The 22,896-nt window shown below is 44.9% G+C and overlaps 1 protein-coding gene across 1 annotated transcript; it reads left to right on the forward strand.

Annotated features, from left to right (window-relative positions):
- The first annotated feature begins 12,081 nt into the window (after positions 1 to 12,081).
- BRS3 (bombesin receptor subtype 3) lies at positions 12,082 to 22,866 on the forward strand. The gene is made up of 3 exons (XM_082378015.1): positions 12,082 to 14,510; positions 16,088 to 16,439; positions 17,917 to 22,866. Exons 1-3 carry the CDS (start codon positions 14,077 to 14,079, stop codon positions 18,328 to 18,330), a joined length of 1,200 nt encoding a protein of 399 aa, XP_082234141.1. The 5' UTR covers positions 12,082 to 14,076; the 3' UTR covers positions 18,331 to 22,866.
- The last annotated feature ends 30 nt before the right edge of the window (positions 22,867 to 22,896 follow it).

Consider the following 22,896-nt stretch of genomic DNA (forward strand, 5'->3'; position numbering starts at 1 on the left):
CCTGCACCAATTACGTGTTATGGTCATTCTTTGCCTGCTACTCTGGCCTTTATGCCAGGCCTGAAGTAAAGAAAAGCCCAGGGGTTGGCACCAAACCCTTCTAAGTGTCACCTGCTCCTGACTGCATCCGGCCCTACCTGATCCCACTGTGTCTCCCTCATGGTGCCCCCTCAGGCCCTCACAGCCTAGGGCAGCTAGAGCACACCCAGAAAGTTAGCACATACCAGGCCCACCAAGACTCCCTACCCACGTTTGCACCAAGTCTGAGAACACAGAATGTTCTGCAAGAAACCAGATGGAGAAGGCCCCCTTTAAAGCATAAAGGCCCCACCCACCTGCAGGAGGTCCAGCTCTGGGATCATGTGACCAGACCACCAGCCATCGCCAACACGAGCTAAAGCAGACCACACATGCCACCCCTACCAGGGAAAGTGAGCCGCTCCCTTGGGGGCCTTCCGCTGGTCCCCTGGTCAGAGCCTGAGCTACAGCCTGTTCTCCTAGGAGACTCAACCTCACAGACCTGAAGAGAAGAGCAGGAAGGCAAGAGAGGGAAGGAGAGTGGCAGGGAGGAAGGAGAGAGCTGTTGGAGGGTGGGGGAGGAGGAGGTCAGGCCACGGGGTGTGAGGTGCCAACCCTTCCATCAGGTATAGCCAACAGGGGCTGAGGTGCTGCCCCCTGAGGAGAAGAGGCTGAGTCTCTCTCGCAGACAGTGCGGCCATGAAGCAAACCTGGGGGCAGGAGCGCCCCTGCAGGCTAGTCCCTAAGCCTGACCCCATAGCGCCCCGGGTTAATGCCCCCTTCCTGCCCCCCGAGCCTCAGCATGGGAGAAGGGAGGAGTAGGGGTGGGGTAGGGTTAGGGGAGCGAGGCCTTGCCCTTGGCCCCCAGGGCACACCTCCTTCCAAGTAGGAGTAGCCAAATAGTGGGAGGCTCCAGGCAGAAGGGGTTGTGAGGGGATGGGAGGGGGTGGGGGCGATGCAGGCTTTCCCCAGCAACCAGAGGAGATGGTCCTTCTGAGCGGTGGTTCATCCACTTTTCCACTTTTTGTTTTTTTTTTTTTTTTGGCTGCGTTGGGTCTTCGTTGCTGCGCGCGGGCTTTCTCTCGTTGCGGCGAGCGGGGGCTATTCCTCATTGCGGTGCGCGGGCTTCTCATTGCGGTGGCTTCTCTTGTGGTGGAGCACGGGCTCTAGAGCGCAGGCTCAGTAGTTGTGGCTCACGGGCTCTAGAGTGCAGGCTCAGTAGTTGTGGCTCACGGGCTTAGTTGCTCCGCGGCGTGTGGGATCTTCCCGGACCAGGGCTCGAACCCGTGTCCCCTGCATTGGCAAGCGGATTCTTAACCACTGCACCGCCAGGGAAGTCCCGTCTCATCGACTTCTGACCGGTTTTAGTTTTAGAGAGTCTGATAAAATGGGACAGAGATGAGAGAGAAGGAGGTAGGATGGCCGAGGAGGGGCACAGCTCCCTTAAAGCACGGCTGGCATCAGAAACGGCTGCGCTGTCTGGTTGGAGGTGCACTCTGAAAAGACTCCTGCGTGTCACAAAGCCATCACCCATTCTCCACCTGTCCATACTTTAGTTCCACCACTGCCAATTCAGTCCCGAGGTCAATATTCAATTACCCCCGGGCTCCTTCCTCCCTTGGGCCCTTTTCAAAGCCCTAGAGGACGTCATCTACTAACTGATCCGTTTCCCTTATGAACCAGCACACAGTTTTCCCTCCAGAAAAGGTGAAGCAGGAACACAGAACAGGCATTAGGGACTGCAGGCCCCCACTTGCATAAGGCGAAAAGCCAGAAGTATCGGTAAAAGGAGAAAGGCAGGCTGGTGTAGAGTGAGTGAGTCTGTTGGCATATTAGAAAAGGCCCAGAAAGGTTGTGCAGGTGGGACCAGGGCAACGATGTTTCCCTTTCTGTTCCTATCATTCCACAAAATACTTCCAGAGGTCCCTAAACAGGGCCAGGCTCTGGCAAAGCAGCCTGAGCTGTCTTCCAGCCCACCTCACAAGGAAAGGATCACTACTGATGCAGATTTTTCTACCGCAAATCACCACCCACACTGCTCCCTTCCACATAGTTAAAGCTCAAACATGATAGAAATGCTATGAGTAATTCCAGGCACCTGCCTCTGTAAAGGCAGGCACACAGCTGCTGTGGCCCAGAAAAGGGATCTCCCACACCTGCTGGTCCAAGGCCAAAATGTGTTCTCACTGTTTCTACCACACTCTAGAGGACCAATATCAGAGTTCCCGGTCTGGGTCTTCACACTAAGCCTCCTTCTCATAGGGGTAACACCTAGGAAGGGGCAGCTAGCGTGGACAAGGCAGCAAATTTGTCCCTGCCGTTGCCACCAATTTTTTGACTAACACCAGATCTCCTTGTCTGGGCCATCCAACCAAGTCTCCCCCTGGGCTTCCTCCCAGCCACCTAGTAAGGGGAGGATGTCTCCTGGTCCATGCCCCTTAACCGGTGCATGATTGCTTCTACTGGAAATAGATCAGACTCTGGAAAAACAGAAAAGCTGATGCTATTTCCAGTTCCTGGCCTCTGCAGAGTGCATAAGGCAACTGTTCAATCTCAGAGGGGAGGGGTCTGCAGAGACCACAGGCACACGGCAGCAGAGGCTTGTGAACGAGGCTCTAGACCTCATGGGGCACCAACATTTCCTCCACTGTTAGTTATTTCTCTGGACCAGAGCTCCCTTTCATTCTCCCTTTGGTCTGTGTTCTACCCATCAATCAAGGGGAAGATGACTCTTGACCTATCCCCTTAATAGTCAATACCCAACTGCTTCTACCGGAAATAGATCAGGCTCTGGGAAAATAGAAAAGCCGATGGTGCTTCATGGCCCCAGCCCCTGTAAAGGCACAAATGCAGCCGCCCCATCTCAGTCTATCCAAGGCAGAGGAGACGGCAGCAGAGCCGGCAGTCTAGACTCAACAGGGCAGAAAGGAGAGTGGAGCAGAGCGTGTGGAGAGTGTATTGATCCTTGGGTAAAGAGGGTCAATCAGTTTCAGAAAAGTTTGAATCCTTGTTTTCTGGCTTTTACTTTTAACCTCCTGAAAGCCATGATCACAAATCCACCTTTCTACTCTGTTGAGTCACTGCCAAAAATTCAAGGATTGGTCTTGGTTTATTAGTTTTAGAAACCAAGAGAGATAGTGTCCCCTTGCCCATAGTAAATTCAGCTGAAAGAGTAAAGCATTACCTAAATCCCTTACCCCAGCCCTGTAAAGGCCCTAACACAGTTGTTTTATTTACAAGGGAGCTAAAGAATGGGTTGAGGCAGACAGCTCCACATGCCAGGCCTGTGAGAAGTGGAGTCTTGACTCTCAAGGACTCTGGAGCAGCTGTGTTGGCAAATCATTGTTTCCGGCTCTCCAACTTCTCCCCCTTCCGTACTCAGGATTGTTGTCACCACATAATCTTTTCAAAGTCTTCCAAGAGATCATCTTTGAGATTATGTAAGTAACTGCGTATTGACGTGCACTCAAACATGTGGTGTGGGTGAGAGAGATGTATAAAACAGTTCATATCATTACCCCGCCATAAAAATGACTAAGGCAGGCTTGTTATATACTCTTAAAGACAGGAAACTTCGAGGTGGTCAAGGAGAGTCTTGCTTTGGCAGCCTTTCTCTCATCCTGCCTTTGTTAACCAACCTCAGGTTAATCTGAGGATGTTCATTCCCCAACCTCATGTCCATAATGGACCCCTACTTAGCCAAGGGCTGTGAGACTCAGAGACTCGGTTCCTAAGTCCACGCGACCACCCTGATAAGCAGCCTGGGACACAGAACCTTCTCCCCAGCCTCACACCACGTGAAGGAGCAGGCCTGCCCAGTGCCTCTGAGGGTGTGTCGGGCGTACTTGAATCCCAAACAAGGAGGAAGAATGAGAACTTTGGTCTATCTGACAAACTGCACGGGAAAGCCATCTGGGTGAGGTCGGCTTTTGAGCGAGCGGAAAGGTCAGTTGTGCGGGGAGCTCCCAGCTGCGTCCTAACTGCCCCCTGCTGGTGCCGGGACCATATGCTCTGCCATCACCACCACCCCCGCCCCATGGAAGGGGCTGGCCCCCTTGCTCTTATACATGCCAGGTGAAGCAGGGAGCTATTTTGCACAGCACCCTGCTGGAAAGAAAGTGGATAGTGTGAAACGGAGGAAGAGCATCTCAGAAGTAACAAAAGAAAGAAAATAGGAATTGAAGCACCACCACGTCTTCACAAGGCCATGGCAGTCTGTTTCGCTTGTCAGGAGTTCAGGGTCTACTTCTTGTTATTATTTACGTGCATCTCCAGAGCTTCAAACTATCATTATTACTCACAACTATTAGCTCATCTACATGTTTATATTCCTGGCATTGACATTTGGTTTGTTTCATGGTACGGGATGTTTTATTACTCAGGTTCTCTGCATTTCTACTACAGCCAAATAACGCTCAGCAGTAAAGACGCCAGGGGCCTGCTCCCTAGGCCCTGAAGTCTATCGCCTGAGAGATGGATGTTCTCGGGGTTAGCCCTGCCCAGGAAAGTCACTATACTGTTGTACCAGACGCTAAAGCACTTCCTCTGGCCTGTGAGAGGGGCAGTGCAGATCCTGTCACGTCCTCAGACTGTGACATCCTCCCGTCTCCACTCCTGGGACTGTAGGATGCTCACCTATGTATTCAGTTCCAGCTCCCAGTTCATATGACTGAGGACTGGCTTTGAGGCAAAGGAGTGTGTAAGGAGCTCCAGCCAGCATTTTGGACTTGGCTTCAAGCTGCCTTTTTCACTTTGTGTGGCTCTGCCTTTGCCTTTAGTTCAGATGGCCTTCCACGTTACCTTTTTCCTACCTTATATAAACTTGGGCCTAAGTCCTTCTCTTGATACTTTACAAAGTACCCTTCATTTTCCTTCCTCCATGGGGAGTTCTCTTGTTTCTTGGTGGCGGGTAGAGGTGGGTGACTCACAGGTTTGAAGTTACTGTGGGGTTCGGGAAGCATCCCTGAAACAGCTCGGGTCACCAATCCTTCTCCTCCCGCTTCCACGGACCCATCTTCTCTAATTTACACACCTCCCCTTCCTCCTACGGTCACTCAGGAAGCTCTAGCTGCTTCGCTTTTTTGTCCATTCCTTCTCCCAGATGAACCCAACTCATAGAAACCAGGCTAGATCCCACAAGTCAGAGCTGCCCGCAAGGGCCTGGCGTTCCCAAGGCAGTGCCAAAGGAATCTCCACTGAAGAGCAGCCGGGTCACTAATCAGAAAGGCCAGGTCCTTAGAGAGTAGATCTAAACAGCCTCAGCTGCCCCTACACCATGCACCAGGGATCTGCCCAGAAGAGGGGCGCTCTGGCATGGACTCAACTGGCAACAGCCTGCATTCTTTGCATCTGATCTTGTTCTTTCTTCCAGTTCGTCCTTACGCTTTGTCCTTTTCTGTCTGGCCTTAAGGATGAAAAAAAAAGAAAATAGACCTTGGTACTAGAAGGTTCTGGATTTGAATTCTGGCTCTTCCACTTACAAACATGTGTGACCCTAAGCACATTTCTTTACCTTCTGGGACAATTTCTTCACCACTAAAATGCAAAAGCCTATCACCTACCTCTCAGAACTGCCTCGGGACTAAACGGGATAACATGCATGGAGAACACATTACAGCACCCAGCGCACTGTAGGTGCTCAAGTCCATGGTGGCTGTTATTCCACCTCCAATCAAGCCTCATGGAAGTCTGGTCGTGGCCAAATGTGCATATTCTGCTCTTCGTATCTGAACCTCGCGACTCTCCAGCTAGAGCACTTCCCTCCTCAACCACGTGGCTTCTATCCCCCAGCATCGGCTCCAGCAAACAGGCTTTTTCAAATTGGCATGGCCCTAGGAACCCTGTTTTGAAGCCCCTCCTTCCTCATTTCCAGCCCCCCGCAGCACTCCAACCAGCCCTGCTTGTACTGGGTGGGCCCAGAAAATGGGAACTGGAAAAGCAAAACAAAACCAGATCTTCAGACCAAATAAGACTTGGAGACAATGTGGTCAAAGATAAGGTGAGGTATGGGCAGGTCAAGGTGATGTTCAGAAATGATTCCAGGGCCACAGCCAATCTGCCCTAGTACAGCCCTTAGGTATGGTTCAGTGCACCTCTTAAGGGACAAGGTGTGTCTCGGGTGTTTTTAAAGGAGGCAAGCTAATCCAGACACCCACTTTAATTCTCTCAACCACAGGTGTAGTGTGGTGGCTGTACCCCTAAACTGTCAACCAAAATACAGAAGAAGGCTCCCGGAGCATCTGGTCTGAGATTGTGGAGAGGGGGTCTGACACCATGGCTCTTCAGCTAAAACATTGACATAACTTCTTATTGAAACGACTTCTTATTGCCTTTCAAATTAAGTTCAGTCTCAGCCCACAGCATTCAAATGTTTTCCACAAGTTAACCTCAACCTACCTTGCCAGGCTTATTTCACCTTGCTTCCTTTCCACCCACCCTTCAGCCAAACTGGACTGTTTATTCCCTGAACATGACCCTGTACACTCCCACCCCTGTGTCTTTGCTGTTTATCTTATTTTTTTTATTGCAGAGTTTTGGGGTTTTTTTTTTAATTGGAGTATAGTTGATCTACAATGTTGTGTTAGTTTCAGGTGTACAGCAAAGTGATTCAGTTATACATACATACATATATATATATATTTCAGATTCTTTTCCCTTATAGGTTATTACAAGATATTGAATATAGTTCCCTGTGCTATACAGTAGGTCCTTGTTGGTTGTCTGTTTTACATAGTGTATACATGTTAATCCCAAACTCCTAATTTATCCCTCCCCCTTTCCCCTTTCCCCTGTTTATTTTTATTTATGACTGTTTATTTCCCCATCCCCCATCACTACCTACTGAAATCCTCCAGACTCCCTCTGAAAAAATGGACTCTCCCATGAATCCTTTCCTGATCCCTCAGCTCTCCTCCAACGGGACAGAATTTACTTTCTCTCTTGCTTGTGGCATGGATTCTAGCTAGAGCCTAGGTGCTGGGGTTGAGACATACTGCGCAGTCTGGTAAATTGAGGGAACGGTGGTGGGGCTAAGGGCCTCTGAGGAGATAAATCCTCCTGAGGGGAGGAAATAACCAAGCATGACAGAGCTGACTCAGGCACAAAGGCCAAGTCGGTAGTAGGAAGCCGTGAATTGGAGTACAATGCGAAGGCCCTTAACTGAATCTGCCCAGCCCAGCCTCCCTGGATACCTACTTCTGTCCTATCCAGGGACCTATTTGCATCCAGGAAGGCTTGTCATGACAGCAAAGGGAATGAGATCCTGACCCCCTCTTCCTAACACAGCCCACTGAGGTTCAAAGGAATAAACCAGCGGTCCCCAAACTTTTTGGCACCAGGGACCGGTTTTGTGGAAGACAATCTTTCCATGGACAGGGGAGCGGGGGCGGGGGGATGGGGAGGATGGCCCAGGAGGTAATGTGAGCGATGGGGAGGAGCAGATGAAGCTTCGCTCACTCTCCCGCCGCTCACCTCTTGCTGTGCGGCCCGGTTCCTAACAGGCTGCAGACCGGTACCTGTCTGCGGCCTGGAGGTTGGGGACCCCTGGCATAAACGATGTCTAATGGCCTGGAGTGGTCCCAAATGAGGTCAGATTGCTGAGAAGGAACAAGGAGGGTGCTCTGAGAGGAGGCTTTCCGTAAAAGGAGAATGTGGACAGGCTCTCAGAGTCCAGATCATTGGAGGGCATCTGGTTCAGGACATGCAGCCATTCTGGATATCCTGTGGATGCTCCTCGAAAGGAAAGAGCTGCATCCAAGCCGCTAAAGAGTTAAAATCCTCCAGGGCCCAGGCAGTCTTTCTTTAGGACCCTTCTGAGCTGAGTCTGACAGAGTAGAAATGGCACCTTGAGAAACCATCTTGATGAGGATGGATCAAGTCAGCACTCTATGCTGGAACCAGTTCAAGCTGGTGGTCTGGTCGGGGCCACCTCTGATTAACGGGGGTAGTGGTTAGTAGCCAGGACTCTGGAACCAGCTACCTGGGTTCAACAGCTTTCTCATAGGTAAATGGGGAGAACTGAATCAGTCAACTGAGAGCAGCAAATGGGACCACCTTGTTATTAACAGTTGTGAAGTCCATTTCAAGAGGCAAGATTAGGTTGCCAATAACCCAGCGGACTAGACCAAACAAATAAAGTAGAGGACTGATTCATACATGTGTGGAAGCAACCCTAGAGATTCTTGGGTCAACTTAAGGAGGGAAACCATTAGAATTCTTTCTGGAAAAAAAATGGGTGTGTATGGGGGCGGGGTCTCAATGCCATTGTAATCTGGATATTGGAAGATGAGACTTTTTTTGAGGTATTTTTGACCTACAACATTATATTAGTTTCAGGTGTACAACATAATGATTCAATATTTGGATATATTGTGAAATGATCACCACAATAAATTGAGTTAACATCCATCACTATGTATAGTTTAATTTGTTTTTTCTTGTGACGAGCAGTTTTAAGATTTGTGGAGACTGGGACTTCCATGGTGGCACAGTGGATAAAACTCCACGCTCCCAATGCAGGGGGCCTGGGTTCGAGCCCTGCTCAGGGAACTAGATCCCACAGGCATGCTGCAACTAAAAGTTTGCATGCCACAACTAAGGAGCCCATGTGCCGCAACTAAGGAGCCAGCAAGCTGCAACAAAGAAGCCCTGGAGCCGCAACTAAGGAGCCCGTGAGCTGTAACTAAGGAGCCCGCCTGCCACAACTAAGACCCGGTGCAACCAAATAAATTAAAAAATAATAATAATAAGACTTCAGGAGAACTTATTTTTAATGTGCAGGCTTATCCTACCCTACCATACTGGCAGCGCCTCGCAGACCAGTGGGGCTCCCTGGAGAGGGACTGCCATGCTCGGTGGGGCAGTGGAGAAGACCACGAGGCCTGGCAGAGTGACACGGAGGTGGTAGGGCACCCAGTGGGGCAGCAACAGCGCCCGTGGGAATATACTTGTTCATGAGCACAGGGAAGACACTAGGAAGGAACTTGAAGGGTTAAACGATTGCCACCAACTGTAGCACAGCCTGAGTCCCAAACTACAGCTTAGACCCCCATCCTTAGGGGCTGCCAGAAATACTTGAGGTGGAGGACTTTGCAAGAAGCTAAAGATCCTGCGTGAGTCCGTGTGTGTAGGTGCCCGAGAAACTGAGGTTTCCCGGTTGTGTCCTTACCTCCTCTCTCTCATTAAGTTCTTTGAGGACAAGTGCTATGTTTTACTTATCTCTGTATCTCCCCAACGCAGGAGCCCTAGTCCTGGCAGAGGGCTGCAAGGCAGAGTGTGGTGCCCGGTGGGGCAGCTGCGGTGCCGGCGAGAGCAGCCTTGATCCAGGCACAGGTGAGACTCTTCCACCTTGACATCCCCCAACAGCACCTAGCCCGGGACTTACTATTTTTTTTCTCATTTTTCAGCTCTCTTGAAGTATAATTTACATATCATGAGTTCACTTATTTTCAGTGTACAGTTTGAGGTTTAATAAATTTATACCATCACGCAGACATCATCATGCCACATCATTACAGAACACTTCCATTATCCCCAAATTTTTCCTTGGGCTCCTTAGCAGTCATCCGTGCTCCAACCTCCAGACCTAGCCAACCATTGATGTGCCTTCCATCACCATAGTTTCGCATTTTCTCGAAATTTCATATTAAGGAATTATACAGAGTAGCCGGTGTCTTTCATTGCATATGTTTTTCATCCCTGTTGTAACACGTGTCAATAGTTTGTTCTTATTTGGGATCAGTGGCCAGTCTGAACTCATGACAGTTTAGTGCTAATTATGTAGGAAAACCAACTCTCCCAAGTTATTCCAATCCTACAGTCAAGGTGAGAGTGGAATGATCAAAATGCATTTAATATGCAATTTCCAATTTGCAAGAGTCACCATTTTTATCTGGGACGATTCCCACTACAGATAATAGATCATGAAAGGGTTTCATGTTGCTAACTAAATAGCCACAGAATGGTAATACTTACGTCTTATAAAAAAGTAAAATTGATAACCAATAAACTGGATTTTAAAAATAATATTGTTCTTTTTTTAATTGCTGACTAGTAGTCCACGGTATGGATAAGTCACATTATGTTTACCCAATTGCTAACTGATGGACATTTAGGATGTTTCCAGTTTGTTTTTATGAATGATGCTTCCATGCACATTTGCATTCAAGTCTTTGTGTGGACATATGTTTTCATTTACTTGGGTAGATACGTAGGAGTGGAATTGTGTGGCCTTTATTGACTTAGAGTCCCTTAATAGGGATTACATTGCAGGAAGCTGAAAGTAAGCCCCGTGGAAACGGAACACGTGATTAAGGGTATGTGAGAGAATTTTAGGAAAAGGGAGGTTACTGAGAGGTAGAAACGCACTAAGAGATAAATTTATCTACTTCATAATTTGTACCTCAATATTTAGGAAGCCTAAACATTTTATCTGACGCAAAACTGCCTCCATCTATTATAATTGGAGACTCACTGACCACAGCATACAATATTAGGCATGTGTGGGTGGCCAATACAGTGATCCGGGCATAGAAAGGCACCGAAATCTGAACAGCCTACATGGTTGTTCACTTTTTCGGAGCCATCAGTAATTATGACAAGAATTTGCTTTAACAAAAAATTCCACTTCAAGATTCGAGTGGAATTTCTACTCCTTGTAGAGCCTACCATTACATAATTTGTATTTTTTTTTAACCTGGTCTCTGCAGAGGCCATTCTGAATAGTAGTCTCCTCTTGAAATATGGAACTATACCAATAAAGTTTTGGAGCAAGAAATTATGAGGGAGAACAGAGAACTCTGTGATGACAGGAATCACTATTACATAGATCTAAATACACCCACAAGTCAAACTTGTCCTCTTAAAATTGATCTAACCCAGTTAATTAATAACAAAGAAATCCATCCTGTTTCCCAGCACAAGAGCATTAAGAAAAAAAAAAAAAAAAGGAACCTCTATTGTTGGAGTCTTATAGATTGAGAATTCTGGTTATTCATTTTTCAGCTCTCAAATATGCAGACAGAATTTGACCTTGAGTCATAGGCCAAAAGCATAACCACTTCGTTTTTCTCCCATTGGAAAGATCACCTCAAGCACCCTGAGTCATTTGAGTGCAGGTACCCGATGGTTCAGTAGACGTGGCTTACCTGGGACTGAGATTCATAGGGAGGATTTTTGAAGTATCCATCACATCACAGAATTCCTTTTTCTTTAATGAAGACCCACAGAAATCTCTCTTCGACCTCAATATCAGGAAAAACCATGCTTCTCCTGAACAACTGGATTGTTTTCATTTTTATCCTATGTAAGTGGTTCTCAGAGTGTGGTCCCTGAGCAGAGCACCAGAATCACCTGGGAACCTGTTAGAAATGCAAATGCTCAGGTTCCACCCCAGATCTATCAAGTTAGAAACTCTGGACATGAGACCCAACAATCTGTGTTTTGTTAAGCCTTCCTGGTGATTCTGATGCAAGCCAAAGTTTGAGAACATTAACTGAATTGGACTGAAACCAGGAAAACCAACTTTAGAAAATTGGTAATTTATTTGTTCAATGTCTAATACTTCCTTTTGAGTTAAAAGGTTACATTAAGGTTGTATTACAATTGCTTAATCTACAACCAAGTAGTTGGTTTTGAAAACCTTGGATGATAATATTGACCAATTATGTACTACTAAAAACAAACAAAAAGGGATTTCATCATCTTGTATAGGCTAAGTGCCCTGCAACTTGAACTACAAACGATTAACTAGACACAGTTATGCTTTGTGTGTGAATTATAGGGTAAACGAAGTAGATATTAAAGCAGATGAATTTAAATTATCTATCATGATTTACTTGTTAGCCTGGAAATCTCTTGTTCTTTAGTTAATAAAACACACAGAAAACCTAAGTCCACGATGCCAAATGAGCAAATATGGCTCATTGTCAGGAACTGAGTGTTTTTTTAGCTCTTGCCGCTTTCAGAATCCAGAGGGAACCTGTTTCCATCTCAGCTCTGCTACGGAATGCTTTGTGTGACCTCATATGAGATAACTGTCCCCCTCTGAACCTCATTTTTCCCTCTGAACCTCATTTTTGCCTCTGAAAAAATTGAGGATTTGATTTCATCATCTTTAAGCTCACTTCCATCTTTGATCTGCTGGGAGTCTGGAATTCTAGAGATCCCCAAACACCAGCAGCACCCAGGACATCACTACTCTCTCCTGACCTCTCCTGACCAGAGGGCAGAGGAAGGAGGGAAGGCACGCATGTGGCTGCAGCCTGAGGCAAGCATGCCTGAGATCTTCCGAGTTCAGATCATTTTAAAAATCACGCGCCAGGGTTTATTTCTTACTAAACAGTGCTGTGTGGCCATCAGCCGAGGTGTGAATTGGGGCATACGGCTTGCTCTTTGCTAAATGCTACACGGGAATCCCAAAGAGATTTGATCATTAGCTTTGTGAGAACAAGATGTGAACGGTATAGAGAGCCGTTTTCTGTAGAGCCGATCTTAAAGAGGCAGCCCAGTGCGTGAAATTAACATAAGGGTATATAGTTCAAAGCGAAGGGGTTTGGGTTTATCCAAGCATTCCCCTTCCTCTTTCCCATGAAAAGCAGTTATTTCACTGGGTAATTCAAGACCTGGAGATAATTTCATAAGGAGTGGAGGATAGGTGTGGTTTAGGTTGTTCAAATTAACCAGATAATTGATTCAATTCATCCAGTTCACTCTCCCTGTAGAATTTATTGCGCCTATTATTGTCAGTATAAAAAGCTATCTTTGCTCCTTCTGTTCATTGGGCAGCCAAATACTTTGCTGTCTTTCATGCCACTTCCCAGACTAATTCTGATCTGGATATATTTATAAGCACCTTACTACAAAAAGTTTCTCCTAGCTGAGAGATTATCCTTTGAATTTGATCATTTCAGAGAATATTCCTTAGCAGATAATATTATCCAATGCCTTTAGACTGCTGGCCTCCCACCCTGCATATACACACAGAAATCACATACTTACATTCTCTGTATCAAGGGGCATTTCTTGCTGGTACTATTGCTAGTACTAAGGGAATTGCCTTAATTTTCTGCTTCCTTCGGTTCATGTAAACATTATCTCCATGCCCATCACCTCTGGAGTAGCCTGTGGCATTCCCTCACTTGAAAAGAATGATTTTCATTCTTACAAGTCCTTTTGCGTCAGGACCTCGAGCTGGGTTCTGCATTATTTTGTTTTGGAACAAGGCAGGTTCCTTTTAACCATTTCTAAAGGGAGAAACCCTAAATGGCATTTACAAAAATATATGGCATTAAAACAGATGGTCAAACAGTAAAAGGGTGTTTTAGTAGGACATTTAGAGACAAAGCAACTGGTGGTTTGCCTGGATTTTGCATCTCTTAAAGGTTGCTTTGATACTGTGCAGCAGAGCCCTGGTAATACGCAGGTTTGGGAATTACCATGTGTCAGAGCTGGGTGATAAGCCCAGGTCACCTGAATTATTCCTCCTTGGAAGTGACATCAGCCCTATCAAAATGTGAATGATTTGTTGCTTCAGCACCTCTCTGATATTAAATCTAGAGGAGTGGATTCAAGTTTGTGCTTCAGGGGACACACATACTTATTTACCCTGTAAAAGAGAGTGCACTAGACCACCTTCTGATTGCAGAGAAATGGATGAAAATTGACAAAACCTATACAGATCTTCGTGGTTAGATATGGAAACAGAGTGATTCTAATAAACAATAAGTATTGTTTAATAACATCTAGGTAGTCCATAAGATTCCCCAACAGGGAAGAACAAGCAACTGCAGAGCATTTCCCAAACCCCCCTCTTTCTGTCATGGAAACGCCGATAAAACTCCTCCACCTCCCACACTCCAGTGCCAGATCGGTAAGCATCTAGCCAAGCATGCTGGGAGACAAAGAACAACTGAAGGAAAGGAGTATCCGGGTGTCTTGGATTTGCTTGCCATTCTGCTCTGTTGCTCTACCATCTCGTTACTAGACGTAGGCATTAGACGTGACAATCAACTACATTTGAACTGAGCAGAAGAAATATTAAAGGCATAGGCTTCAGAAGAAATGTCTCAAAGGCAGCCTCAGTCACCTAATCAGACTTTAATTTCAACCACAAATGACACAGAATCATCAAGCCCTGTCGTTCCTAATGATACCACAAATAAAGGAAGGACCGGAGACAACTCTCCAGGAATAGAAGCATTGTGTGCCATCTATATCACTTATGCTGTGATCATTTCAGTGGGCATACTTGGAAATGCTATTCTCATCAAAGTCTTTTTCAAGACCAAATCCATGCAAACAGTTCCCAATATTTTCATCACCAGCCTGGCTTTTGGAGATCTTTTACTTCTGCTAACTTGTGTGCCAGTCGATGCAACCCACTACCTTGCAGAGGGATGGCTGTTCGGAAGAATTGGATGTAAGGTGCTCTCTTTCATCCGGCTCACTTCTGTTGGTGTATCAGTGTTCACGTTAACAATTCTCAGTGCTGACAGGTGGGTTTCTTTTCTCAGTTATATTTGCCAGGATGTGAAATTAGGCGAAAAGAAAGGAAAGCTTGTACGGAACGTTCACTGGCTACTATTCTGCTTTTCTCACACTCTGTAACCTGGATGTAAGATTGAAAAATTGGGGGGCATTTTAAATAAAAGTTGGTGTAAGAATATTAAAATTCCTGTGTTAGCATCGGACGAGAGATTGAAATTGTGTGCTTCAGGGATCATTTATTTTCTTTGAAGTGTAATTGTTTGTTTGAAAGAATACTGAACGGTGTTTTTCCCCCCGGTTTATTAAGGCAAATTATTCCAGGTGTAAAAGAAAAACAATTCTTTCTTTATACATTAGTGCAGCCTAGTGGTGCAATATTGTCAACATTAAAACATCAACATAGGTGTGAAATTGACCACATACACATTACTGTCTACTGGAAGAATGGTAAAAAGATACATGCATCTAATTTATTTGAAATGCATCAAATTAATTAATGGCAGAAAAACGGTGAGGCTTTCAGCTTCCTGGTAACTCAGTGTAATGTCATCACTTAATTGTATTTGTTTTTTCTATAGGCGTTCAATGACATTCTCATTTCCAGACATAAATTAATCCCGGCTGACTTTTAGAGCTCTGTGGATGGAGCGTGTGAGAACCCCTGGCAGCCAGGGTGTTTGGGCTCTGTTAGGATATTTTCAGTCTACGTACTGGGTCTTTCTGTGCCTATTGTAGAATGATAACTGTGAAAGCATGAAGAAAAATTGAGGCTCCAAATGTTAAAAGTGATGCTTTAACAAGCCTGCAAGAAGCCTGTAAGTAATCAATGCCTGGCAGTAACAGAAGGAAAAGCTTCTTCAGATTCTGGAATCTGAGAGGAGGAAAAGCTTTCCCTGTGTCTTTTATGGAATTTTGCTTTGACTGGTTTTATATTCTGTTTGAGGGCAGATTTACTTAAAGGCTGTAGATTTTAAGGTGGATTTGTCAGAATAAGGAGGCATCTTTTCATGGGTACAGGGTTTCCGATTTCACCCTTGCCTTGCCCTAAATCTACCTACAGATTGGATCGGCTTGGGCAAGAAATTAGCACTTATGAACAGGGAAGAAATTAACCCTCTCCTCTTTCCTGCATAAACTCATGGAATTCTTTTCTAGGAAGGTTGATGACTGCTCTCTCACAAGGAAAGGAGAATTAGGTTTAACATCAGTCACTTACATAAAAAGGAAGTCTTTTAGAACACAAGGTAATGCACAGGTAGTGAATTACTCTCCATCACGCACAAAATCATGCCGAAAAATATTTATTTGCCCTAAATAGAGGGTCTACAAGAAAATTATAAAAATTGCAAATCTGGAATATCTCATAACAGTGAATAAAGGAAAAAGTGATTAGCATCAATATAAAATACTGGGATGTATTATGTGTATTTGAAATCGTAACCAATTCCAGTTGGTTAATGTTGACTTGGTTATATACATATGGGATAAGAAGGTAGAACTGGATGACCACGGAGATCACTTCTAACTTTAAGATTCTGTAATTTTGATATTGATTTTGCCCTTTGCTATGATTATGTGTTTCTAGATACAAGGCAGTTGTGAAGCCCTTGGAGCGTCAGCCCCCCAATGCCATCCTGAAGACCTGTGCCAAAGCTGGCTGCATCTGGATCGTGTCTATGATCATTGCTCTACCAGAGGCTATATTTTCAAATGTATATACTCTTCGAGATCCCGACAAAAATATGACCTTTGAATTGTGTGCCTCTTATCCTGTTTCTGAGAGGCTCCTGCAAGAGATACATTCTCTGCTGTGCTTCTTAGTGTTCTACATTATTCCACTTTCGATTATCTCTGTCTATTACTCTTTGATTGCTAGGACTCTTTACAAAAGCACCTTGAACATACCTACTGAGGAACAAAGCCATGCCCGCAAGCAGGTATGTATTAATCAGGACCCACGCATGAATTTAGAAGGGAAATGCCTCCTTTTGCACTCCTGAGCAATAAATACTTTAGCAGTATCGTATTTTTGTTATGGTCATGGGCTGTGGAGTCTGTCAGACCCAAGATTTAATTCCATACCAGCTGAGCAATCTTGAGCAAGTTACTTAACATCTCTGAGCCTCACTTTCCTCATGTATAAAATGAAAATGAGGTCTGGATGATATATATGAAATGCTTAGCATAGTTACTGCTGCAGAGTAAACATTCAATAAGCGGTAGGACTACTATTATTAGAAAGCTGAAGTTTGGGATCAGTCAAAAATCACCCCACAGAATAGTGAGAAACATCACACAAGGTGAGACTATAAAGTGAAGCATCTTTTGTTTAGAAAAACACAGGATGGTAGAACTGGCAAGAAGCCATAACATTATTCAATGCAAACCACTTACACACAGATGAGCAGACTGGGCGGAGGGGTTATCTCGAGGGATGCAGTGCCAATGGCAAGAGAACACAGTGATTCACAGAAGCTTGATTAAGACCATTGCAAGACCCAGGTGTGCTCTCCTCTCATAAATATGAACAGAATAAAAAGAATATTGGCAAAACATCGTTCCATTTGATTAAAAAAACCCAACAGGATTTCTATCTTTCTTGGGTGGGAGGAGATGATTCCATTTACCTCTTAACGAGTATGTGCAGAGCTCAGCGCTTTTTTTTGTTTTTTTGAGCTAGTACATTCAGTTGCTTCAACAGTGGTGGTCAGGAGGCTAAAGTTGCATTTTAATGCCCATGTGAACAGTTATCTTTGCTCTATCTGTGACTACAGGCAATGTCTTCACTTAATGTGGTTCATTTCTCTTATTAAGAGGTGCAGGTAGGATTATTTTCATACATGAAGGGTGGCACATTGATTTTTATTCCTTTGACTATATAGTTAGAATTCCTATACATTAACAACAATTTTTGGTACCAATTTAGCAACTTTCATAAACCCCAGAAGACTATTCTAACCTAGTCAGCCTCTGCTGATGCAGTGAAAGCAGGTTTGTATAGCATCTATTTCTTAATTAAATTAAATTTTCGATAATTCCACAACACTGCTTGAGATAATTACAGACACCCTAGAGTATCTCAAAACCAGGGATGGGAGTCTCTGAATTAGAGCTAATCAGAGACCAAGATCACAGGTTACCATGTCAATTAACTTGCTGTATCCTCTAGCCACGGGCTGACTTCCTTCACCTGCACGATCAAAGGGACACCAGCCTGTTAACTGTAGATTTCTATGTAAATCTAGAGAATGGCTTTTTAAAATCTCTGCCAGCTAAATGTTTTTGTTTGGGTTTTCGGTTGTTTTTTGTTTTTGTTTTTTGTTGTTGTTTTGTTTTGTTTGTTTGTTTTGTTTGGGTTTTTGTTTTGTTTTGTTTTCTTGGTTGTTGTTTTTGCCATTTTTCTTCCCCCTATAGATTGAATCCCGAAAGCGAATTGCCAAAACGGTGTTGGTGCTGGTGGCTCTGTTTGCTCTCTGCTGGTTGCCGAATCACCTCCTGTACCTCTACCGCTCATTCACTTCTCAAACCTACGTGGACCCCTCTGCCATTCACTTCATTGTCACCATTTTCTCTCGGGTTCTGGCTTTCAGCAATTCTTGTGTAAACCCCTTTGCTCTTTACTGGCTGAGCAAAACCTTCCAGCAGCATTTTAAAGCTCAGTTATTCTGTTGCAAGGCAGAGCTGCCTGACCCTCCTGCTGCCGATACCCCTCTTGACAACCTGGCCGTGATGGGAAGGGTCCCGGGTGCTGCAAGCACTCAGGTGTCTGGAATTAGTGTGTCCGTGTTCGCTGGCTGTAGTGTGAAGAAGGAAGATGACAGAGTCTAGCTTTTCAATTAAAAATAGTATTTTTCCTCCCAGCGTGTGTATTCGACTCTGAGCTGTGTGTAGGTGTATGGTGTCAGAATTTTTGTTGCTTGAGAATTGTGCTGAAATCTTAGGAGGGAAGGATCAGACAAACCATGATTTTCTTCAATCTACAAGCATTAGCGAACATTATTGGGCTTTCTAAATAAAACAGAGCCCCACTAGGCGTAGAAAGACATATCTGCGTATGTCAGTGGGTCCTATAAGAGGTTGAATAGGAGGTGAAGTGAAATAAACAAGATGACGCTTAAAAATCTAATATGTTTCCATCACATCTCTGATGCTTATAATTTCGCATATACTCCTGTGATTTGCATAAAACTGTGTTTATTATGTGGTGTAAATCTACAGATTATACTTTGCATATGAAAAGGGGCTCAAAGAGAGGTAAAACATCCCTTCTGCAGTTTTCTTAAAAAACAAAGTCCTAAAAGATAAACCTTCACAGGGTTTGTTTTTGACTACCCTCTTCCATTAATCTCTATTCCATTAGAACTAAAGCTGTGCAATGGCAATGACAACGTTTTGGGCTCAGTGAGTATAAAGTAGCGAGTAAGGATCTGGGGCAGGGTGTTTGCCTTACTAGGTCAGCACTTACTGACTTAAGGTAGTTCTGGAGTTACAACTCCCATTGATTGATAATTGGGCAAAGTTATCTTTCACAAATATTGTGAAGAACTTGCCTTCTTCATAGGCAGAATAAGTGGCCATGTTTATGGTGTCATTTGAGGGCTCCAAAGAAGGACCCCTGTCAAAAAACCTGTGAGCCTGCCAGTGTCTGAAATTCTTCCTTGAAGGAAATTCATTTCTTTCTGGTAAGCAGTGCCCTCTTTCTAAAAAATGCAGAAGTACCACATGAGATCCCTAACACCTGGGTGTGCAGTTACTATCAGATCATCTTCCTGCTTGACTACCTTAAACCTGATGTGTGCCTAAATCCTGTAAGAGTATGACCTAATTAATCTCTGCCCTTGGAAATCAGAGGATTTTCTATCCTCTGCTCCTACTTGCTAACACTATAAGCTTGTTAATAAATATTATTTCAAACAACAGTTGTCAATAGACGTGTCAGATTTAGATTTGTGCTTTCAGAAAATGTTTTCTTGGGGGCAAATTAAAGCATATGTTTGGCACAATCGATAGTTAAATTTGAATTTTCAAAAACTTGATTTTGGGGTGTGCTTTTGGTAGCTTTGAGCTTTCTTTAAATGGCTTGTGTAATTGTGAACTTTTGCTTAAAGATGTGGCTCGAAAAGGGGATATATATTAACACTAGACTTTACATTTAAGTAAAATTGGTTTACTTAAAGTGGGGGGGGGGTGTTAGAATTGTATTAGTATTGCTTTGGGTTGGATGTTGTAACAAGGGGAGAAAAATAAATATGAAATAAAGTTTTAAATGACTGTGTAACTTTATATTCTAAAAACAATACTTCTGACAGAATATCACTGAGAACCCATTTTAACTCCAAAATGTATTTTCAAGTGCCAAACTCCAAAATATTTTACTATTTTCCTTACTCTGGGTAAAAATTACATCTTTATTCTCCTAAGCATAATATTTTAGAAATAACTTGATCAAAGTACCAGATTACAAAAGCTAAGCGAGCTTTTTAGCAGTTGATAAAACTAGAGCTCCAAGAACTTTGATTTTCTTCATTCTCAGTAATCCCTAGGTGACTTAGGGGTCTGATATAAAATAAATCCCTGAATGGCTTTATAGGGCATCAGCCTCCCGTCCAGAATTGGGGAATTGGGATTAAAATTCATGGCTTTGCTTTGATTTTTTTTGGAGAGGGTGGTCTTATTTTTAACAGATTATCCTTGTCAGAGCTAAACTTACAAGTAGGCCCCAATATCCACAATTTTTTTCACACGGACTATTGTGTGCAGCAATGTTACTACATTTCGCTTCTTTGGAGAGGGTCCTAAATGGGGGCACGGGGGAACACATGAAAAACAAATTTTGTATACTTCTCAATTTTGCTCAGGGCCTGCCCTGACCCAAGACTTAGAATAATGGACCATAATAATATAATATGCTACAAAGCAGGAAAACAAAGTCACAAACTTAGGTAAGTCTTTGTCATTGAAGTTGATAGTACTACAAAACATTTAATACTGGTATACCTACTGACAATAGCAAATTTGGGTTTAAAGAATTTCTGCAGTTATTACCATCTTAAGTCAGGGATCCATCAATTTTTTTTTGTCAGAAGGAGTTACTTTTATTTCCACTAAGTCTTGAGATTACAGGAAGTGGGGACAGGAAAATTCCCGAACAGAGTGAGCCTGAATGGGCCATTAAAAAAAATCTACTTTGGTATAGTTCAGTAATTTTCCAGAAAGACTTCCTAGGCCAGGTAGATGACTTCTCTGTCCAGGCAGTCTCTGCTTTTGTAGGTTAATGAATTTTTATCCACCAAGAAGTCGGTGGCCTATTAGGCCAGGAGTAGAGCACAGATCACCCCTCACAGAGAAGAACGAACGTGATGTTCAGGGAGAAGCCGGCTGTCTGGGTTTTGTCTTCCTGGGTCCAGCAGCCCCTTGTGCAGCCCATCTGTATTCCATTCCTGGAGTTTCGGGAGCTACCCCCATCCTTATAATAACAAAGGACCCCCCTTTTTGCTTGTTAACTTGAATGTTTCTTGCAAAAAATCTTGGAAATAAAAACAGGTTATAGGGACTTCCCTGGTGGCGCAGTGGTTAAGAATCCACCTGGCAATGCAGGGGACACGGGTTCGAGCCCTGATCCCGGAAGATCCCACATGCCGCGGAGCAACTAAGCCTGTGCGCCACAACTACTGAAGCTGGTGCCCCTAGAGCCCATGCTCTGCAACAAGAGAAGCCACCGCAATGAGAAGCCCGCGCAGCGCAACGAAGAGTAGCCCCCGCTTGACGCAACTAGAGAAAGCCCGCTCACAGCAACGAAGACCCAACACAGCCAAAGATAAATAAATAAAATAAATTTATATAAAAAAAGAACAGGTTATAAAGAGATACTTCCAGATTACCTCAGTTACTAGGGATTTAATTCTAGGAATCCACAAGGAAATAAGAACTGGAACCAGGCCTCATAGAGACAAAAGTGTTGCTTAAAAAAAAAGAAAAAAACTGGGAATTCCCTAGCGGTCCAGTAGTTAAGGACTCCACACTTCCACTGCAGGGGGCACGGGTTCGATTCCTGGTCGGGGAAGTAAGAGCCTGCATGCCGTGGGGCACGGCCAAAAAAACTAAATTAAAATAAAAAATAAATTAAAAATTAAAAAAACAAAACTGTCAGGGCCAGTGGCCAAGTAGAATGCCATTGTAGGTACAAGCATACTTAGGTCCCAACTCACTACTCCACTATTACGGTGACTCAATGACCCTCTGTCACTGCCTCAGCTTCTCCTCTCACCCCTGGAGAACTTCTCCACAGAAGGCCTCTGTTCTGCTTACTACCTTCCCTGTGTGGGCCTCCCTGCTTCTGGGCTACTCTGACCATGTCCCTGTCTGTTCCATACTCAACCCTCTTTCTGGGAGAGGCTTGTTGGCTCAGTGAGTCAAATTCAGTCTAGAATGCGGGGCTACCCTACCAGGTCACCTCACAGGCCTCTGGGTAGCCCGTGACTGGGTCACATGGGAAGTAACCTTTTTGGCCACCTGCGAAGAGGGGTCTGTGGATAGAGCAGGCGCTCAGTGTCACGTGCAGCAGGGCTGCGTAGCATATTATCACCTATGCTGTGAACTCACTCAGGAATGAAATGGGAGCCCAATAAACACATTGCTGAAAACAGCTGTACACTATTTTTGAATCCTGGAAGAAATATTTAGCAATGCTTAAATGAGCCTAATAAAACTCATGTTATCTGTATTATAAAAATGCACGCAAGTTCTATTGCATGCATGTTTTTTTCTAAGAGATCAAAAAACGACGTTAGTGGGGCAGTAAAGGTGGTGTGCACACTGGATGTTAAAAGTTTTAGGTTTGGAGCTTGAGCACGTCTGAATCATGGAGTACAAGGGGCAGGCAACTGCTGCCCTTCCTTTCCAGAGACATCTCCAGCCTGAGGAAGGTACCGGAGAGATAAAGGAGGGAGCAGAGGCTTGGAAAGAAGGTTGGTCCTTCCACCCATCGTTCGTTCATTCATTCATTCACTCACCACACACGCACTAGACACCAGACCCTGTACTAGGAACTCGGGCTAACCAGAGCCGGCGCCTCTCCTAGTGAAATCGTAACGAAACAAGCGAAAAGACTCGTTTCCCACGCGGAGGAGGAGCCTCCGGGCGAAGGAGGCGCGCCTTTCTCTCGCACCGAGACCTGTCCCGCCCGCCCGGTCCACTCCCTCAAGATGGCGGCCGCCTCGACGCCTGCTCCGGCGCCGGCCGAGGGGGAACCTTCCCACGCCTTCGGGCTACCGCCTCGCCCCGGCCCCTCCCGGCCCGCCGCGGACCCCGCGGACTCAGACGGCCCCGAGGCGCCGCGCCAGGAAGTCCCAGCTGGGCATCACCGCCCGGCAGCAGCGCAGACCCCGAGCCCCG

The sequence above is a fragment of the Balaenoptera borealis genome, assembly GCF_965194805.1.
Source record: "Balaenoptera borealis genome assembly, chromosome: X".
NCBI lineage: Eukaryota > Metazoa > Chordata > Mammalia > Artiodactyla > Balaenopteridae > Balaenoptera > Balaenoptera borealis.

Excerpts from the sequence above, each read along its gene's own strand:
- BRS3 (XM_082378015.1), top strand. The coding sequence starts at position 14,077 with ATGTCTCAAAGGCAGCCTCAGTCACCTAATCAGACTTTAATTTCAACC. Across the intron at positions 14,511-16,087 it reads ACAATTCTCAGTGCTGACAG|ATACAAGGCAGTTGTGAAGC; the intron begins GTGGGTTTCTTT and ends ATGTGTTTCTAG. Across the intron at positions 16,440-17,916 it reads AAAGCCATGCCCGCAAGCAG|ATTGAATCCCGAAAGCGAAT; the intron begins GTATGTATTAAT and ends TTCCCCCTATAG.